General features: G+C 42.6%; 1 protein-coding gene across 1 annotated transcript in view; it reads left to right on the top strand.

Moving 5' to 3' along the window:
- VASH1 (vasohibin 1) overlaps positions 1–17,672 on the top strand; it is a 32,333-nt gene extending 14,661 nt beyond the window's left edge. Inside the window, exons 4-7 of the mRNA XM_001374421.4 lie at positions 1,764–1,838; positions 4,367–4,748; positions 7,575–7,687; positions 12,669–17,672. Of these exons, the coding sequence (XP_001374458.1) occupies positions 1,764–1,838; positions 4,367–4,748; positions 7,575–7,687; positions 12,669–12,741 (643 nt within the window). The 3' untranslated portion in view covers positions 12,742–17,672. The remainder of the gene's footprint in view (positions 1–1,763; positions 1,839–4,366; positions 4,749–7,574; positions 7,688–12,668) is intronic.
- Positions 17,673–17,776: the final 104 nt, after the last annotated feature.

The following is a 17,776-nucleotide window of genomic DNA, read 5'->3' as shown; positions in this document are numbered from 1 at the left end:
AAATAACAACAACAAGAAATAGTTTGCAAGGCAGCTGGAAAAGTAGGTTGGAGGAAGATTGTGAAGAGCCTCTAATGCCAGGATAAGGAGTTTATATTTTATTTGGTAGACAATGGGGAGTCAATGCATGCCTTAGGAAAATATATAGATATTTATGTGGATACATATGCTCACATACACACATGAATATAATAAAAATATATGTATATGTCAAATCTTTTTTAATCATCACATAGAGAAGCCATCTCCTCCCATCTTCCTCTAAGAGTCACTAGCCAGACCCTAAATTGTGGGGCAAGGAGCAGTCCTTCTGTGCCCTAGAGAGGATTCTTACTTTAGCAGAAATTCTAAAATAGGAGTTCTTAATCTATGACATCTTTTTTAACATTTTGATGACTGAATATCAACATAATTGCTTTTATAATCCTATTTTACTTTCTTTTATTTGTTAAAGTATATAAAACTTTATTTTATGCTTTCGAAAACATTGTTCTGAGTAGGAGTCATTAGGCTTCTCAGATTGCCAAAAAAGTCCAAATTCCAAAAAAGGGTTAAGAACTGCTCTCTAAGGAATTGGAGTCTATTCAACACAGTTTATGCCTTCCCATCTTTTCCTCTCCTCCTCTCACTCCTCTCCTCCAAGCTTACCAATACCTGTAAGTATGTAAGACTGGTACCCCATGAGAACACCCTGGAGAAGATTTCAAGATTGGTACCTATTATGAGCGAGCTAGTTTGTCATTTCTCAGTGAATGACCTGATAAGAGCTGAAGAATGCTCTGTTCCCTTCTTTTGTGAAGGGTGTAGTCTGAGTCTGGGTTCCCAGGGGCCTAGTATGATGAGATAGGTCTGATCAACTGGAGGAAGGGATCCAAGTTGCTTTGGAACTAAAATCTAATAAAGCTTCATGAATTCCAAACACAAGAGCCTAGGAACAATGGGCCTTGGAGTTAACTGGGTTTAGACAATCTAAAATCTTTATTGAGGGACAATAGGGCATGGAGTCAGATGCAGACTGGCGATTGTGCCCAGTTACATGATTCTTGAACAAACCATTATTGGGGTCAGTAGAGCTTAAATAGTCTTGCCTCCACCCCTTCTGTCCCTGGGAGGAAACCAGTTGGTTTGGTCCCTTTGGGGTATGTTTATTAAAAGAGGAGAGGTCAACTCTGAGCCTTGTATAAAAACTTAATAGGTTTTCCCCCTCTTTCCCCATCCTCCCTAAATGGCTCCCCATCTAAGGTGGGGGCTATCACCCTCTGCTAATGACTATCAAATACATGAGTGTGAGTGAAGGGATACACTGCTAATTGACCTAACTAGCCCTTCCTCAGGTGGTCTCTTGGATCCAGAGTTTGGGGGATGTGGCGGGGAGGGGAGGGAGAGAGGATTTTGTATTGTGGTAGAGGATATGTAAAACAGGAAGAAAGGAAATAATCCTTCCCTTTCTATGTCATCACACTAAAAGCCACCTCCTTTTCTCTTTCTCTCTTATTCCACATCCATCTCCAAAGAGTAGCCCTTTCTCCTCTTTCAAAAGAGAGGACATGTAAATGAAAGGTGCCAAGCCTAAGCAGAATAAGCCAGGAGAGTAAGAATTGTCTCTTTCCATTTGTTTTGCTTATTTCTTGCCCTCTTTTCCATTTCTTGTTCATTTTAGCCTCCCTCACTTCCATCTTCCCCCTCGGCAATGTCCTCCTCTGGGTCTAAGGACAATCAATGAAGCTTTTTTCCTGGGTCTAACCCTTTCTCTTTCCCCACAGGCTGATGGACCTGGCTAAGGAGATGACCAAAGAGGCTCTGCCAATCAAATGCCTAGAAGCTGTGATCCTGGGAATGTATCCTTTCTCTTCATTACCTGCCCTTCTTTTCTATCATTGCTCTGCCTTTGTTTTTGTTTTTGTTTTTTACCCAAGTCTACATTTGATATCAAGAATCAAGAATGCCCAATACTAGTTTTGACTCTGCCTTCCTCTGTCTCTGTAACCTTAGTCAAGTCCCTTTTCTCCCTGGATCTCAGTTTCCTCATCTGTACAATAAGGAAATTGTGGTAGATCTCCATCAGTTCTAAAAATCCTGTATATCTGTTCTGTGGCTAACCCTCCCACCTACTTTTGGTGTAAGAATGAAATGAGCACTGAGTGAAACCTGCATGTCTTATATCACACATTACATCCTTGGCACTTTATCCCTGAATCATAAACTAGAAGAGAGCAGCCATGGTACCTTCAGGAAAAAGAAATGGTAGGATAGATGAATAGGGCAAGACAACTGTTCCAGCCACTGCCCAAAAGGTAAAAGTGTGTGTGTGTGTGTGTGTGTGTTAGCACTGTGTGAGCACACGTGTGCATCATATTTATAGGTGCATCCATGTACACACATATTACATGAGTGTGTATGTGTGCACGTGTATTATGTGCACATGTGTGTGATGTGTAGTACACCACATGACCCAGCAGCTCATTTGCACTCTCTACCTTCTCAAGCTTTAGAAGAGGGTTAGAAGATAGAAAAACAAGACTCATTGTATGAGAGGGAAAGATTAAAAAGACGATAAATCATCATCATGACCAGGAAGAGAACTATGTTCTTGGAACACTACCTGGGTACAAAAATAAACCAAATCCTGCTAGAAGCAGAATCTGGGAAGAATTTGTCTTCGTCAGAGGTAGGAATCATGACTTCTGGGTGGCTCAAAGAACTGAAAAAAGAAAAAAACAGGAAATCAAGAGTTTGTAAGTTCTAGTTTTATCTCTTTCTCAGGCCAGACATATTCTCTTCCTCCACAGCTCTCAAAGGATCATAGATTTAAGACAGGAAGAGATCTTAGACATTATCAAGTCCAAACCCCACTTCCCACTTCATTTTACAGATGAGATAATTGAGGCCCAAAGAGATTAAGTGACTCATCACACACAATAAATGTCAGAGGCAGTTTATGAACCCAGTACTGACAGACTCTAAGTTCACTGTTTTTTTCCACTATACCAGTGGTATCAAACTCCAATAGAAATGGGGGGCCCACTAAACCATACATAAGGATCCCAATGGCCACATATTGATTTAGAAAATCACCTATGTTTGCATCAACACATTAAAATTAGATCGGAACTATACTTTAATCTGGTTCGTACTGCACTCAGGAATGCTGTGGATCACATGTGCCCCTGGGTTGCATGCTTGACCCCCTCGGCTCTATCCCAAGCCACCTTTCTTCTTACTTTAATTCTTGAAATTGTAGTAGGGATTGGTCACTCTCCATCCCAGGGATGTAAAAAATTTGCTCATTCTTTATGAATCCTTTTGCCAAAAAAGGTAGACATATGTCTAAAATGTATGCTTTGGTGGCAACTAGGTGGCACAGTGGATATGGTGCCAGGTCTTGAGTCAGGAAGATCTGAGTTCAAATCTGATCCCAGACACTTCCTAGCTAAGTGACCCTTGGCAAGCCACTTAACCCCAATTGTCTAGTCCTTACCACTCTTCTGTCTTGGATCTAATATTTATTATTGATTCTAAGATAGAAGGTGATGGTTTAAAAAAGAAAAAAGTGTATTCTGGGGAATTGTATAAAATGGGTTTCCCCTGACTGAAGGCTTTTGAATATGACATAACAGGGAAGTTCCTTTACTAAGAGTGATCATATATCATTTTGTCGAGTCCTCAGGAGTTGCCTTATGTAGATGAAGGCTGAAGTCAGTGGCAGAGGCAGGATCTAAACTCGAGGTCTTCCTAATCTACCTCCCCATACCCCCTTCTTTATGAGAATTCCAAGCCCACGACTGACTGGCAGCTTCCCCTAGGCACCAAGTTCACTTCCCCAAAAGACAAAGAACTAAGGAGGTCAGTACCAAAGGCAAAGGGTTTGGCCCTCATTTATGAGATATGCTCCCCCTTTGGTGTTTGATTCTGATAAGACCAAACTGCTGTTCTCTAAGGGGGGTTATATGTAGTCATGAGATTTGGTTACAGGACATTTGAGATTTCCTGAGGGGTCTATGGACACTTTGGACTAGATGGAAATCTCCAGTTCCATTCTATGACTTGTAAAGAAACACTCCAGGTGAAAAGGAAGACTAAAACCTGGAATTCTAGACCATGCTAGTAGCTGAGAAGGACTAGGGTCCCTCTGCCTTCACTGCCACTTCACTTTATCCCAGAGACAAGGCAGCAAAACTAGAGGGACTGTTATCCCTAGAAGTATCTGGGACTCGGCTATCATCAGTTACTGAAAGGCCCTTCTGGAGAAGTTCCATTAAGAAGCAATAGTATCTTGGGAAATCTACCCATTCCATTGGGGGATGTTCTCTACCCTGGGGGTTGGCTGTTCTTTGGCTGTTTTCCTGAACAGGATTGGCACGGCCAGTTACCTCACCAACAGCATGCCCACACTGGAGCGCTTCCCCATCAGCTTCAAAACCCACTTCTCAGGGAATTACTTCCGACACATCGTGCTGGGAGTGAACTTTGGGGGCCGCTATGGAGCGCTAGGCATGAGCCGCCGTGAGGATCTCATGTACAAGCCTCCGACTTTCCGCACACTCAGCGAGCTGGTCCTGGATTATGAGGCTGCCTACCAACGTTGCTGGCATGTACTGAAGAAGGTGAAGCTTGGCCAGTGTGTTTCTCACGACCCCCACAGCGTTGAGCAGATTGAGTGGAAGCATTCCATCCTGGATGTGGAGAAGTTGGGGAGAGAGGACTTCAGGAAGGAACTAGAACGGCATGCCCGAGACATGAGGCTGAAGGTTTGTTGTGGAAGAGAGAAGTCTGGGCATATTGGGAAAGGAAGAAAAGATGGGCTGGCTTTGTAGAGAGAGAATTAGGCTGGGGATCTGAATTGTCTCATTAACTACCTGTGAAAGCCTTTTCCAATCCATTGCCCTCATTTTCTTTATTTAGAAAGGAAAGAAAGAAAGAAAGAAAGAAAGAAAGAAAGAAAGAAAGAAAGAAAGAAAGAAAGAAAGAAAGAAAGAAAGAAAGAAAGAAAGAGAGAGAGAGAGAGAGAGAGAGAGAGAGAGAGAGAGAGAAAGAAAGAAAGAAAGAAAGAAAGAAAGAAAGAAAGAAAGAAAGAAAGAAAGAAAGAAAGAAAGAAAGAAAGAAAGAAAGAAAGAAAGAAAGAAAGAAAGAAAGAAAGAAAGAAAGAAAGAAAGAAAGAAAGAAAGAAAGAAAGAAAGAAAGAAAGAAAGAAAGAAAGAAAGAAAGAAAGAAAGAAAGAAAGAAAGATGAAGGAGTTAGGCTACCTAATATTAGAAGTCCCTTCTAATTCTAATATTGCATGAATCTAAAAACTTGCCTGCACAAAGAGAATGAGTCAAGAGGCTTAGATATAGAATTAGTTTCCAAAAAGTTCTCCACTGAGGGACCCAAACTATTCAAATGGAATTTTATAGAGATAAACATAAAGTTCAAAGAATCAACTATAGAATTATAAAATGACAGAGATATAAGTAGACCACAAGACCTGTGGCAATGATCTAGGGAGTTTTAGAGTCTTTTTTAAAAAATTTTATTAAATTTTATTTTTTCCATTTGAATTAATTTATTTAGTCAACTTAGAACATTATTCCTTGGTTACAATAATCACATTATTTCCCTCCCTCCCCTACACCCACCCTTCCCGTAGCCGATGCACAATTTCATTGGGTATTACTTGTGTCCTTCATCAAAACCTATTTCCATGTTGTTGATGATTGCACTAGGAGGAGTTTTAGAGTCTTACAAGTTCAATATGAACTAGCGATATGATGCCAGTGAATAAACATTTAAGCACCTACTATGTGCCAGGAATTGTGCTACAAGACAAAAGCAACACTCCTTAATCAAACAATAGGATTGGAATCAGGAAGATGTCTCTAGTTATACTCTAAATCATATCATATCTGGGGTACCCAGGTTAAAATCTGGTTACCACGTTTTAGGAGGAACCATAACAAACTATAACATGTCCAAAGGAAAATTAGCAAAGATAGTAAAAGAACTGGGAATGTTTAGTCTGGAAAAGAGAAGATGAGCTCAAGGGTAGAGGGAGAAACTGGTTGTGGTCTTCAAAGCACTCAGCATAGTATCTGACATAGTAGATTCTTAATAAATGTTGACCAATTAATTGATTGATTCAAACATTTGCAGGCTGGTGTTCAGCTGAAAGAGAGGCTGTTAATCAGCCCCTAGGTCAGAACTAGAAACGATGGCTAAGACTTGCAAGCAGAAAGTTTTTAGCTTACTATGATGCAAAGTTCCTTTAATTAAAGCTATCCCAAAGTGAGATGGATCAACCATTTCAGGAGGTAGTAAGTTCCCCTTTGCTGGTGGCTTTCAAGTACAAGCCAATGACCATTTGTCAGATATATTGAGGAAGGAAGGGAGGGAGGGAGGAAGAGATTTACGTGCCAGAAATTGTGCTAAATGCTTTTAAATGATCTCATTTTAACATCAAAACAACCCTGGGAGATAGGTGTTATTAATATTCCCATTTTACAGTTGTAGAAATGGAGCCAGTAAGAGGTTAAGTGACTTGCCTAGGGTCACAATCTAGTAAGTGTTTGAAGCCAAATTTGAACCCAGGTCTTTCTGAATCCAGGCTCAGTGCTTTATCTACAATGCCTTCTGATTACCTCTAAATGGTCTTTGACATTCTTTGGGGGGTGTGTGTGTGTGTGTGTGTGTGTGTGTGTGTGTGTGTGTGTGTGTGTGTGTTTGATTCTTTGAGGTACTGTGGACCAACACAACCATTTACTTGACAAACAGAAATAGTATTCCATAGGATTAAGTCATGGAGGCAATCTAGGGTTGCTGGGACAAAGTGAAGTGAGAAGAACAGAAGGTCCCCTTCTCCTTCTTTCTCTGTACCTCCAAGCTGAGCCCCAGAGTTCCCCCAGGATGTCCTGAGCCACCTTCAAGCTTTCAGAAAAGGGTCCTGAATTTTAAGCCCCCACCGATCAATTTCTACAAAAGCTGAAACACTAAACGCTATTCTTGCTAAACCAGTTTATGACCATGCACCAAATCACTTTATATTATTCTCTCCATATATACCCAGTGTGTGTAGTTCTAGAAACAATAGTAACTAAGCCATGGGCTCTGGCCACATTAGTCCAGAGACTAACCAATGTGGGATAACCAACAGTCTTCCACTGGAGAATGAAGATTGAGCAACAGCGTCCTGTGGTCCTTGATGAGTTGTGTTTTTCCTGCCTAGCATAATGATAGGGGAAATTCGGGAATGATGAAAGGAAATGATGCAGAGGAGGGACAGGCAAGCCCAGACAATGAGGTTAGTCATCTTTGGGTAAAACCAGGCACATAATGAAGTCCCACTCAAAGCTGGATTCTGGTCCATGCTAAAGCCTTAGAGTGAGGGTGATCAGGCTGTTGTGACTCTCACAGTAGCAGAGGAAGGTTCTTTGTGGATATTCAGGAATAACTGAAAGGGTCCCGAGTAAAGGCTGTTCTGGAGGATTCTCAGGACTTTTCTGGGTCCCAGCCCTCCCTGGATTCTTTTGGCTGTTGAGCTGTGCAGGGTCCTGAGATAACCTCATGAGCTTCCCTCATCTCCTTTCCCCTGACTCTTACAGATTGGCAAAGGGACTGGCCCACCCTCTCCTACCAAGGATCGGAAAAAGGATGTGTCCTCCCCACAGCGGAGCCAGTCCAGTCCACACCGCCGCAACAGTCGAGGAGAGAGACGGTAAGGAAATGGGGAATTGGTAATAAGGAGAAGAAACAAGGGATTTTCCCTCCCTCAAATTGCCTTGTTTTCCCCCCTCTCTTCCTCTATCCTTCTAAATAATAATTACAACTGACATCACATGCAGTGCTTAAAGGTTTGCAGATACACAGAACATTGCTTTGGACCACCAGCATTTGATCCTCACAGCAACCCTGTCATATAGGCAATGTATTATTTCTTTATATTACAGTTAAGGAAACTGAGGCTAAGAGAAGTTAAAAGGTTAAAGAAACTTCACAATGATAAAATGAGATTACATGTGCAAATAGTTCATCTGAAAAAAGATTTGGGAGATTTTAGTAGATTCGAAGCTCAATATAATAATAAGAAGAATAGCTAGCATTTATATGGCACCTAAGATGTACCACTCACCTGTGAGAAGTAATTTACAAATAGTATTCATTTGATTTTTACCACTACACTGAAAGGTAGGTACTATTCTTATCCCCATTTTACAGTTGAGGAAACTAAGGCAAACAGAGATTAAGTCATTTGCCCAGGATTACACAGCTAGTAAGTGACAGAAGCTGGTTTTGAACTCATGACTCCTTGACTCCAGGACTAGTGGTTGGTCTGTCTACTTCACCACCTCACTGTCTCTATGTCAACAGTGGCAGCCAAGAAAGCTAATGCAATCTTAGGCTGTATTAAGAGAGGCATAGCTTCTAGGAACAAGGAGGTTTTGCACCACAATTCCAAAAGGAAGCCACAGAGGGAGAAAAGGACAAACAGGAGTTCATGCCATATGAGGATTGATTAAAGAAACTAAGGGATGTTTTTCCTGGAGAAGAGAAGACTTATGGGGGATATATAATTCTCTTCAAGTGTTTAAAGGGTTATCGAGTGAGAAAGGCTTCCACTAAGTAGAACTAGAATTAGGGAGTAAAAGTTTCAAAGAGAATTATGTCAAAGGAACAACAACAACAAAAAAAACCTTCTTAATAATTAACATTGTCCAAAAGCAGAATGCACTGCTTCCAGAGTTCTTCAGGAATTACTAGAGCTCTCCAGGAAAAGGCTAGATGACTTCTTGTACATTTGTTGAAGGACTTTGTATTCAGGTAGAGGTTGGACTAATGTTCTTTGGTCTTACAGCAAGTTATCACCAAAGGCATGATTTGGGCAGATTCTCTCCTGAAACCAAATCCAGCATCCTTTCAAAACAGAAAAGGGATTATGAGAAGATGTTAGGTGTACCAACAATTTCAAGAGTACTCTCTTAGACAGGAGTTATACCTAGAATATTTCATACCTGCCATAGCTTCTTCTCCCCCCTGCCCAAACCTTTCCCTTCTTAGAATCAATATAAGTATCAGTTCTAAGATAGAGCAATGGTAAGGAGTGGCAATTGGGATTAAGTGACTTGCTCAAGCTCACACAGCTAGGAAATGTCTAAAGCTAGATTTGATCTAGCATAGCTTATTCCTCAACTGTAAAAATGAGGATAATAATATCACCTGCCTCGCAGGGATGATGGGAATTAACTGAGATAATTTGTAAAGTGCTGAAGCACAGAAGGCATTTAATAAATGCTTGTAAAAATGAAAGGGGAGGAGGGAGAAAGAGAGGCAGAGGCAGAGGCAGAGACCAAGAGACAGAAAGACAGAGTTTGAGAGATGGAAACAGAAAGGAAAGTTTTGGCAGCTGCTTGGATATATGGATTGGAAGAAAATGAGGAAATAAGGATGATGACAAAATTATAAAACCGTATGACTGGAAAGATGATTATACTCTTGAAAGGAATGGGGAAGTTCAGAAGAGAAGTGGGTTTTGTAGGAAAGATAATGAGTCCTGTTTTGAACATGGTGAGTTTGAGATGCTTCCATTTTGAAATGTTTAATAGCCAGTTGGTGATACAGGGCTGAAGCTAAGGATAGAGACTAGGGCTTGCTAGATAGATCTGAGATTTATTTCTCTGCATCAAGATCATGAAATCCATGGGAGCTGATGAGAGCACCAAGTAAAAGAAAAGAGAAGCGACCAACAGCTATGGGGCATGCCATGGATGATGAGCTTGCAAAGGAGATTGAGAAGTATCTAGAAGTAGTAGAAGTAAGGAAAACAAGTAGTATACAATCCCAAAGAAGGGAGAGCATTCAAGAGGAGAAGTTGCTCACCATTGTCAAATTCTATCAAGAGGTCAAGAAGGTTGAGGATCGAGAAAAAGTCATTAGATTTGTCCATATAAGATCACTAGAAACTTTGGAGAAAGCAATTTCAGTTAAATGATGATGTCAGAAGCCAGATCAGAGAGAATTTAGAAGAGGAAAGGAAATGGAATAAAGGAATATAGACAACTTTTTCAAGGAAGTTAAACAAGATAATGGGCATATAATTAGAGGGAATGGTAGGGTCTCTTGAGAGGTCTTGGTTTGTTTTAATCTGTAGTAAACTTTGGCATGTTTATAGAAAGTATTCAAGGAACCAGTAAACAGTAAGAGATTGAAGATTAGAGATAAGGGATCTTTTCCAGATTTGTACCATGAACTATGTCAGGCACTAGAGATATAGATGCAAAAGCAAGGTAACCCCAGCCTTAAAGAAGATTACATTTTACCCAGAAGAATTAAGTTCAGTGTCCACCTCTTCTACTTTATCCCTCTATGTCCTTGGACAAGTCATTTTTCCTATATAACCCTCAGTTTCCTTATCTGTAAAATTATTCTTGGCATATAGATGATCTCTGAGGTCTCTTCCTGCTCTAACATTTTGTGATTCCCCCCTACTTCTTGCCAGGGTGCCTGTTATTCCATAATTTCAATGCCATCCCTCTGTTTTGAAGGCCTCTTGTCTTTAGCAATTTTCTCTCCTCTCCCGCCATTTAAAATGGCAGTGCCCCTGGGACAAGACCCAAGTTCCCTAAGATATTGTTAATTAATATCTTAGTCTTATTTAATACCCTGGCAAGAAGTAGTTGACTGCTAGCTGAAAATAAAATTTGTAAGGGTGTTTGAGTGCATTTAGGAAAATGTCTATACTCTCAAAGCACAATTTATCAATAGTTTTTTGAGTAATAATAATGGCTATTATTTTTATAGTTCTTTAAGATTTACATTTTATAGACATGTCATTTGATCCTCACAACAACCTGAGGAAGTAGGTTGCTATTATTATCCCCATTTTACAGATAAAGAAACTTGAGCAAGCAGAGGCTAAGGGACTTGCCCAGGGTCACAGAGATAGTAAGTGGGTCAAACTTGAACTAAAGTCTTTCTGACTCCAGGTCTGGTACTCTTCTCTATTCACTGCCCCTTCTAGCTACTTAAAAATGGATTTTTAAAAATATATACTCATATATTCCCCCCCCTTCCCTTATTTTAGCCAACATATTATTTTAGGCAGCCTTGTATAGTAGAAAGAGCAACTAGGAATCTGGAGACCTGAGTTCTAATCCTGACTTTGCCACTGTCTTGACCTCAGTTTCCTCATGTGTAATATGAGATATTTGAACCAGATTATCTCTAATGTCCATTCCAGATTTAAGATTGTAACATTCTATTTCACCATTTCCCAAACTCTGTCTCATGAAACCCTAGCAGTCCAGTGCAATGTTTAGTGTGAAAAGTCATCATGCTGGTGATCAAATATTACATTTTGTATTATAAGGTCTCCGACATTTTTTTTCACTTCTGTGATGAATTTTGGGGTGGAATGAATGAGGGCATAGATAAAAATGTTTATTAAGTACTTCCTTTTGACCAAGCACTATGCTAAGTGCAGGGAATACAAATGGAAAACCAAGACAGTCTCTAATCTAAAGGAGCTCATATTATCATTGGGAAAGTCAGGATAACGGGGAGGATTCAACTTGGGGGTCACTGGTATTCAGGGTGCAGTTAAGAGGTTAATGGCAAGACCTGAGGATCCTTAGGGAGCATTAAGAGATCAGAAAGCAATGGTTAGAGGTTTACAGTGAGGCAGGTGATACGGTCCAGGGATCTACCATCTTGTCAGAAGATTTGGAATTGGTTACTCCATAAGTGGTATGAACAGCCATGCCCACTCATGTCCAGCAGGGCGGAGGTCTACCATTGGAGGGGTCCTACACACAATCAGTCATAACTATTAAGTACTTTATGAGGCACTCTGCTAAGCAGTAGGGATACAAATAAAAAAGCAAAACCAGTCCCTGTGCTCGAGGAGCTTACGTTCCAATGGGGACAGCAATCTATAGAAATAAATTCAAATTAGATGGAAGGTAGCCTTAGGAAGGAAGACACTAGGGCTTGGGAATGGGGGATAGGTGGAAGTAGGGGCCAGGAAAGGCTCCAGGAGAAGTAGCTCTTAAGCAGAATCCTGAGAAAACCAAACAGTTCTAAGGTTTGGAAAAGGAGTATTGCAGGCATGAGAAGCATCCAAGACAAAGGCACAAGCAGAGGAGTAACTTGTGTATCTTGGGAACAGCAGTAAAGAGTCTAATATATTTTCATGTAATACATATTTCCATATTGCTTGCATCATGATAAAAGACACATGCCACACATAAAATAGAAATCTTGTAGAGGAAATAGAGTGAAAGATAGCCTACTTTGATCTGTACTCAGATTCCAAGGAATAAATAGCTTTTTAAAAAAATATTCTTGATGTTTGGTTCTAAAACTTTCACAGTCTCCCTTTATGCCCCCCCCCAGCCAGCATTTTTGGGTTCCAAAATTATATTCCAAGTCCCTAAATGTTGCATAACCAAATTATTTTAGAAAATGCTCTATTCTATGAACAGAATTCAGAACAGCCACTTGAATGGGGCTAAGGGGGAGGGAAAAGACCAAGAGGGAAGAAGAACTTAGATCATGGTAAGCAGAAAATGCAAGGTTCGTTCCTTTCTAGGGCCCTTCCTTTACAGAATGGAGTGAGAACAACTGTCCTTTGGTTCCCTCTGACCCGTCTAACTTGCTCACCCATTTCATCTCCTGCTCCTTCTCTTTTCTTTTCCTTGCAGACCATCTGGTGAAAAGAAGCCTGCTGAACCCAAAGCCATGCCAGACCTCAATGGGTACCAAATTCGAGTGTGATATGGGTGGTGATGATACCACTTACTCCATAGACTTACTACTACCCCCTCGGCTACAGGACCAAGAGCCACCCACCGTGAGCCTTGATTGAGGGGAGGTGTGGGTTGAGGGGACAGTGGGAGGAGCCCAGAGCTCCCCTTCATCTGACAACACTGCCTCCCTCGGGCAGAACTTGGGTCTCTCCCAGCATTTGTGGAAGAGGCATATTGATCCTAAGGGGAAGAGGAAGAGGAATCAGTATGATCCCAGAGGTTTGTTTAATACATCCCACAAAGCAACGTGTTGAATAGGTCACACCTGTCTCAGGGCAAGTGGTGTCCCAGAGACAACTGGCTGTGACCACATGCCTCCATGGGAAGCACTGCCAGGGCCAATCTAAAAGCTGGTGCCATTCCTTAGGCACTGCACCAGAGAACCATGATGCCACCAGAGATGAGGAAGAATCCCCCACACATAGCACTGGCAGCTGTTGCCTCCCAGGCTTGGAGAAGCCTTAGCTGCGGGGCTCAGCCTCGAGCCCTCCCTGTGGCCATCTACTTGTGGGTCTGTCTGCAGCAGGGTTTGGACTTCTCTGGAGCCCCAGGGACCTGGTTTTGCATAGTCATATTGAGTTGGAAGTAGGTGAGCACACAGAGTAGCACAGAACAAGAAGAGAGTAGCCATGGGAGACAAGCGTCATAACTCATGACGGGACACCATGGAAGGTGAAGAGTCCTGCTTCAGCTCTGGTTCTCCCTTTCTTTGGGCAGGAGCCAAATTCTCCTCCTCTCTCTTGTCCCAAAGCATCAATACTGGTCTCCTTCCCCAGGCAGAGAACTAGGGACTGGAGATGATGATGCCTAGCGTCGGATGCTCTTCTCTTTCACCAGCTAAATTTAATGATTTGGGCGACCGTGATCCTAGTTATGAGTAATAGGAAGGAACCCATTGCCATCAGATGGGATCTTCAGCAGCCCAATGAGCCCAGTAAGAAAGGACATCTGTGGTAGAATAATCCCAGAGCTCTGCCCAGCAGACATTGAGTATATTTGTAAAAAGGAGTATTAACTCAGTTCTGAGAAGAGGCAAGAGGAAGATAGACTCTGAGAAGGTCAGAGCACCCTTGGGTGCAGAGCACCCATGATTAGGGAGTGTAACATGGATGAAGATCCAGCAAAAGAGGCAAGGAAAGAGCAAAAAGGCATAAAGGAGGACCTAGAGAGCTATTTCAGTTGAGCGAATCCCAGGATGAGTAGGAAGAGGCAGAGAAATTCAGAAGATTAGCAGTTAATGGGAGAAGGCAGTGGGACACTGATGAGGTTGGGACATAATGGCAGGAGGCAGAAGGGTCCTTGAGAAGTCTAGGGTTAGCAGGAAAGGGCAGGGTCATAGCCTAGTGGGAAGAGACAGAGGAAGTCATGATGATAGGATTAGGAGAAGGACCCCAAGACTTAAATAGCAGCAGAGTTTGGGGGGAGATGATGGAGCCAGCCTAAAGAGGACTCAGGGGCAAAGCTCTGTGAGTTGTTGTTAGCTTACAATGAAGATGTTAAGCATGTCGTAGAATGGGTATGTTGAAGGGGGATTAGAATGGGGGTGATAGTTGGACTCAGAATTGACCAGAAGGACCTAGAATAAGCACAAACCGGTGGGAGAAGGAAAGTCATGGTGGTGCTAATGTTTGGTGATACTTTTGGGGTGACAAAGAAAAAACATAAAATCCATAATTTCATAGAGAAAGAAAAAAGGAAACATCATCCATGCTATTGAATGCAAAAGAAAACCGATGTTTAGGCTGAGAGACATGAATAAGAGGATGGGGACAGACACAGAGCTTTGAAATGACCCTGGAGCTTATCTGCCTGCCTTCATCCCATCAGCAGGCAGTAAGCATCATTGAATGGGGACTGGGAGAAGGATAGAGCAGAAATGGATATAGGGCAGAGTTCCACAGTGGAAAGAAAAGAACATAAGCCTCAGGAAGAGGGTGGGGAATGGAGAAAACAAGCTCGGTGTTGGCCAGGACTCCACAGGGGCAGACATCAAAGCAAGCCCACACTTCAGAGTGCCCCTACCCCAGAGGAAACCAGTCTGGGCCTCAGGGCTTGGCACAGATATCCAGATGTGGTGGATTAGGGACCGACCTCTCAGCAGGCCCCAGAGGGGATATAGAAACCATCTAGTACAGAGACTGGTGTTTGGCTTAGTCCAGAGAAGTGAGAAGGGCAAGAGCTGCCTTTCCTGGTCCCTATAAGGGGAAGTTATACCTGGTGACAGCTGCTGGTGGTATGTGGATGTGGGAGGGAAGTATTAGGCTCAAGATTGGAAACAGTGGTCTTTCCCAGCAGCTGTCAAAGCCTAAAGATTGCCAAGAGGCTCTGGGGTGACAGCTGGTCCATCCGACTAGGGGACAGCAATCCCCGGGTTGGCTTACCAGACTAAAGGGACAGCTACCTACTTCAGCCCTGGAAGCAAATGCAAAAGGTAGAAAGGAGGTCGCTAGTCAGATTCTAGTCTCTCTAGCTCACCTTGGGACTAACAGATAGCCCTGCATCCTTCCTCTGCCAACTCTACACCCAACCTCCCCGAAGGAGGGAACTGAAGATGTGTCTATACTAACTTAATAACCAGGGATCTTACTTCACAACACCGGGAAGGAACCTAATCTTCCCTGCCTGCCACCACTACCTGCCATCCCATAGTGGTTTCCCGTTGGATAATAATGGTCATAACATGTTTATAGCTACCAAAAAAAAAAATAACCACTCCATTTGGCAGGATGAACCATAAGGCTGAAAACCAGTGATTCATTGGTACAGAGTTGCTCCTTAAATTGTGTCCCCATCTGGATCACATTCCCCTCTAACAAAGAGGAGATGTGAGGTTGTAACTTGGGGACAGGAGGTACAGTGTGAAATGGACCTGAACATAACTGGCCAGGCAGGATGGGACCAGAGCTCTGAGTCAATACTTGGAACCTACCATGTTCCTTTCCCATAATTCAAACCTGTAGAGTTGGGAGCTCCTAGCTCTGAGAAAGGGAGGGGTGGAGGAGGAATGAAGCCCTGACCTCTTCCTGTAACTAAAATCAAAGCAGCTGCTTATTCCTTCCTGTTGGTGATTTCCCCAGACTATTCTCTGGGGCTTGGGAGATGTGAGGAGAATCATGTAAAAAACAAAACAAAACAAAACCCAGTGGTGCTTTTTATTTATTTTTAAACTGTTTTTTATATGTAGCAATCCCACCTCCCTTCCTTTGCCCACTATGTTTACACTTTATAGAGGGGGATAGGGAGTGGAAAGGGTGAGGGGTGAATGGGGGACAGGGTTGGAGAAGGACTAAACAACCCTAGAATCTGAGTGGAAACGCAGGAAGCTTTGGTTTTTAGCTTCCCCGTCAGGGGAAAGCATGCACCTCCAACTCAATATTTGGTTGGAATCAGTGAGATGAAAGACAACATCGAACATAATTGCCTTTTCTTCCAGTATCTATCTCGTTGAGTTTCCTTCTGACTCCACTGTCTCAGGAAGCTCCTGGTCTCAGTCGTATGGAATAGATAGGGATTCATGGCATCCTCTCCCTCCCTATATGAATTATCAGCCTATATACCCATCACCACTATACCATTACCTCTATGACTCCACCAGGATATGATAAGGAAAACTGTAGCCTGGAAGAAGGCATCAACATCATCCGTTGCTCATTTTTGCCAGCAGTTATTCCTGTGAGGTCACACCCTAGGTGAGATCATCTGCAGTAGAGAGTGAAAGCAGTGACAAAAATCACTAGGGACCCTGTCAAGCTATACTGATGGGGGAAAGGGCAGAGAGCGTCATGGAGAGGTTGATTGACTGGGGGGCATCCTGTGCTTCCAAATTCTCCCACTCTAGACCTCAGTCTTTCTACCTTGGCTGGTAGGTACCTACACATTTGGGCACCTGGGCTTTCAGATGCAGCTCGGACTGAATGCAGAGTTAGTCCTCGGTGGGCTTTCATTCTCATCTTCTGGAGTAGCAGCAGTAAAAGAGCCTGAATGTTCCATACTATTGCCTCCACCCATTCACAATTTCCGCCAGCAGTAATGTGTGCTTTAAGGAGGAGCAGGTTTAGATCCATTCACTCAGAGGGAATTTGGGATTTGGGTTGGTTTCTTGTTTATTTTGAAAATAGAGACAGCACTGTGATGCAGTAAGACTCCACTGGACAAGAAGTTGAGGGACCCAGATTTAAAGCCTGGCTCTATTGCTAAGTACCTGGACAAGTCACTTGATTTACTTTGCTCTGTTAAATGAAGGGATTGGTTTCCTTTCATCCCAGACAGTCTGTGAATTCCATGGTGTGCCATAGCCTATGCCAACAGAAGCCCCTGCCTCCCCATCACCTTGTTCCTCTCCCACACTGAAAAGCCAAGGTCAGAAGGAGGAGGGACTGGTCTGCTCCAGGAATGTCAAGCATCTGACAGAGAGAGCCTAATCCCCAAACCCCCTGACCCTGAAACCATTTTACCTCTCTGTGGTGCCATTTGGTTCTCTGTTTCCATCTCACCTTTCCCATTTGTGGGCGCTAATCCCATGCCAATCAGTATTGGTCCCCTCTAAGTTATTTCTTGGTAACTAAGTACTTAGTAACTGAGGTACTTCTTGGTACTCTGGAACCACTTAAATTTCCTTTTATCATGAAGTCTGAAAAAGATGGAAGAGGAGCTCAGGCGTGCCTGGCTCATGTGGGCAAAATGATGAAATTTCTCTCCCTCCCTTGTGTTCTGTATCCAGCTATGTACCATATGTAGAATTAGTTCTCTCTGATCCCCTGTATTTCCATCCCTTCATAACAGTATTCCCACCTGTTTCATTTTTATACTTTATCTCACTCCTGTCTTCACTTTTGCATAATTAATAAAGTCTTCCCAGCTCCTGTTGTCAGGACTGGGCAGAAACAAGGACCTAACAAACCTTGCCACCTTTTCTTTCAGAATTTGCTGAGTCTCCATCCTTAGCTATCAACTCTGCACCCTCATCAGCTTTGTCTCAGGGGAGAGGGTGGGAGGAAATGCCG

The sequence above is a fragment of the Monodelphis domestica genome, chromosome 1 (genome assembly GCF_027887165.1).
Source record: "Monodelphis domestica isolate mMonDom1 chromosome 1, mMonDom1.pri, whole genome shotgun sequence".
Lineage (NCBI taxonomy): Eukaryota > Metazoa > Chordata > Mammalia > Didelphimorphia > Didelphidae > Monodelphis > Monodelphis domestica.
This window is presented reverse-complemented; position numbering and strand designations above follow the sequence as displayed.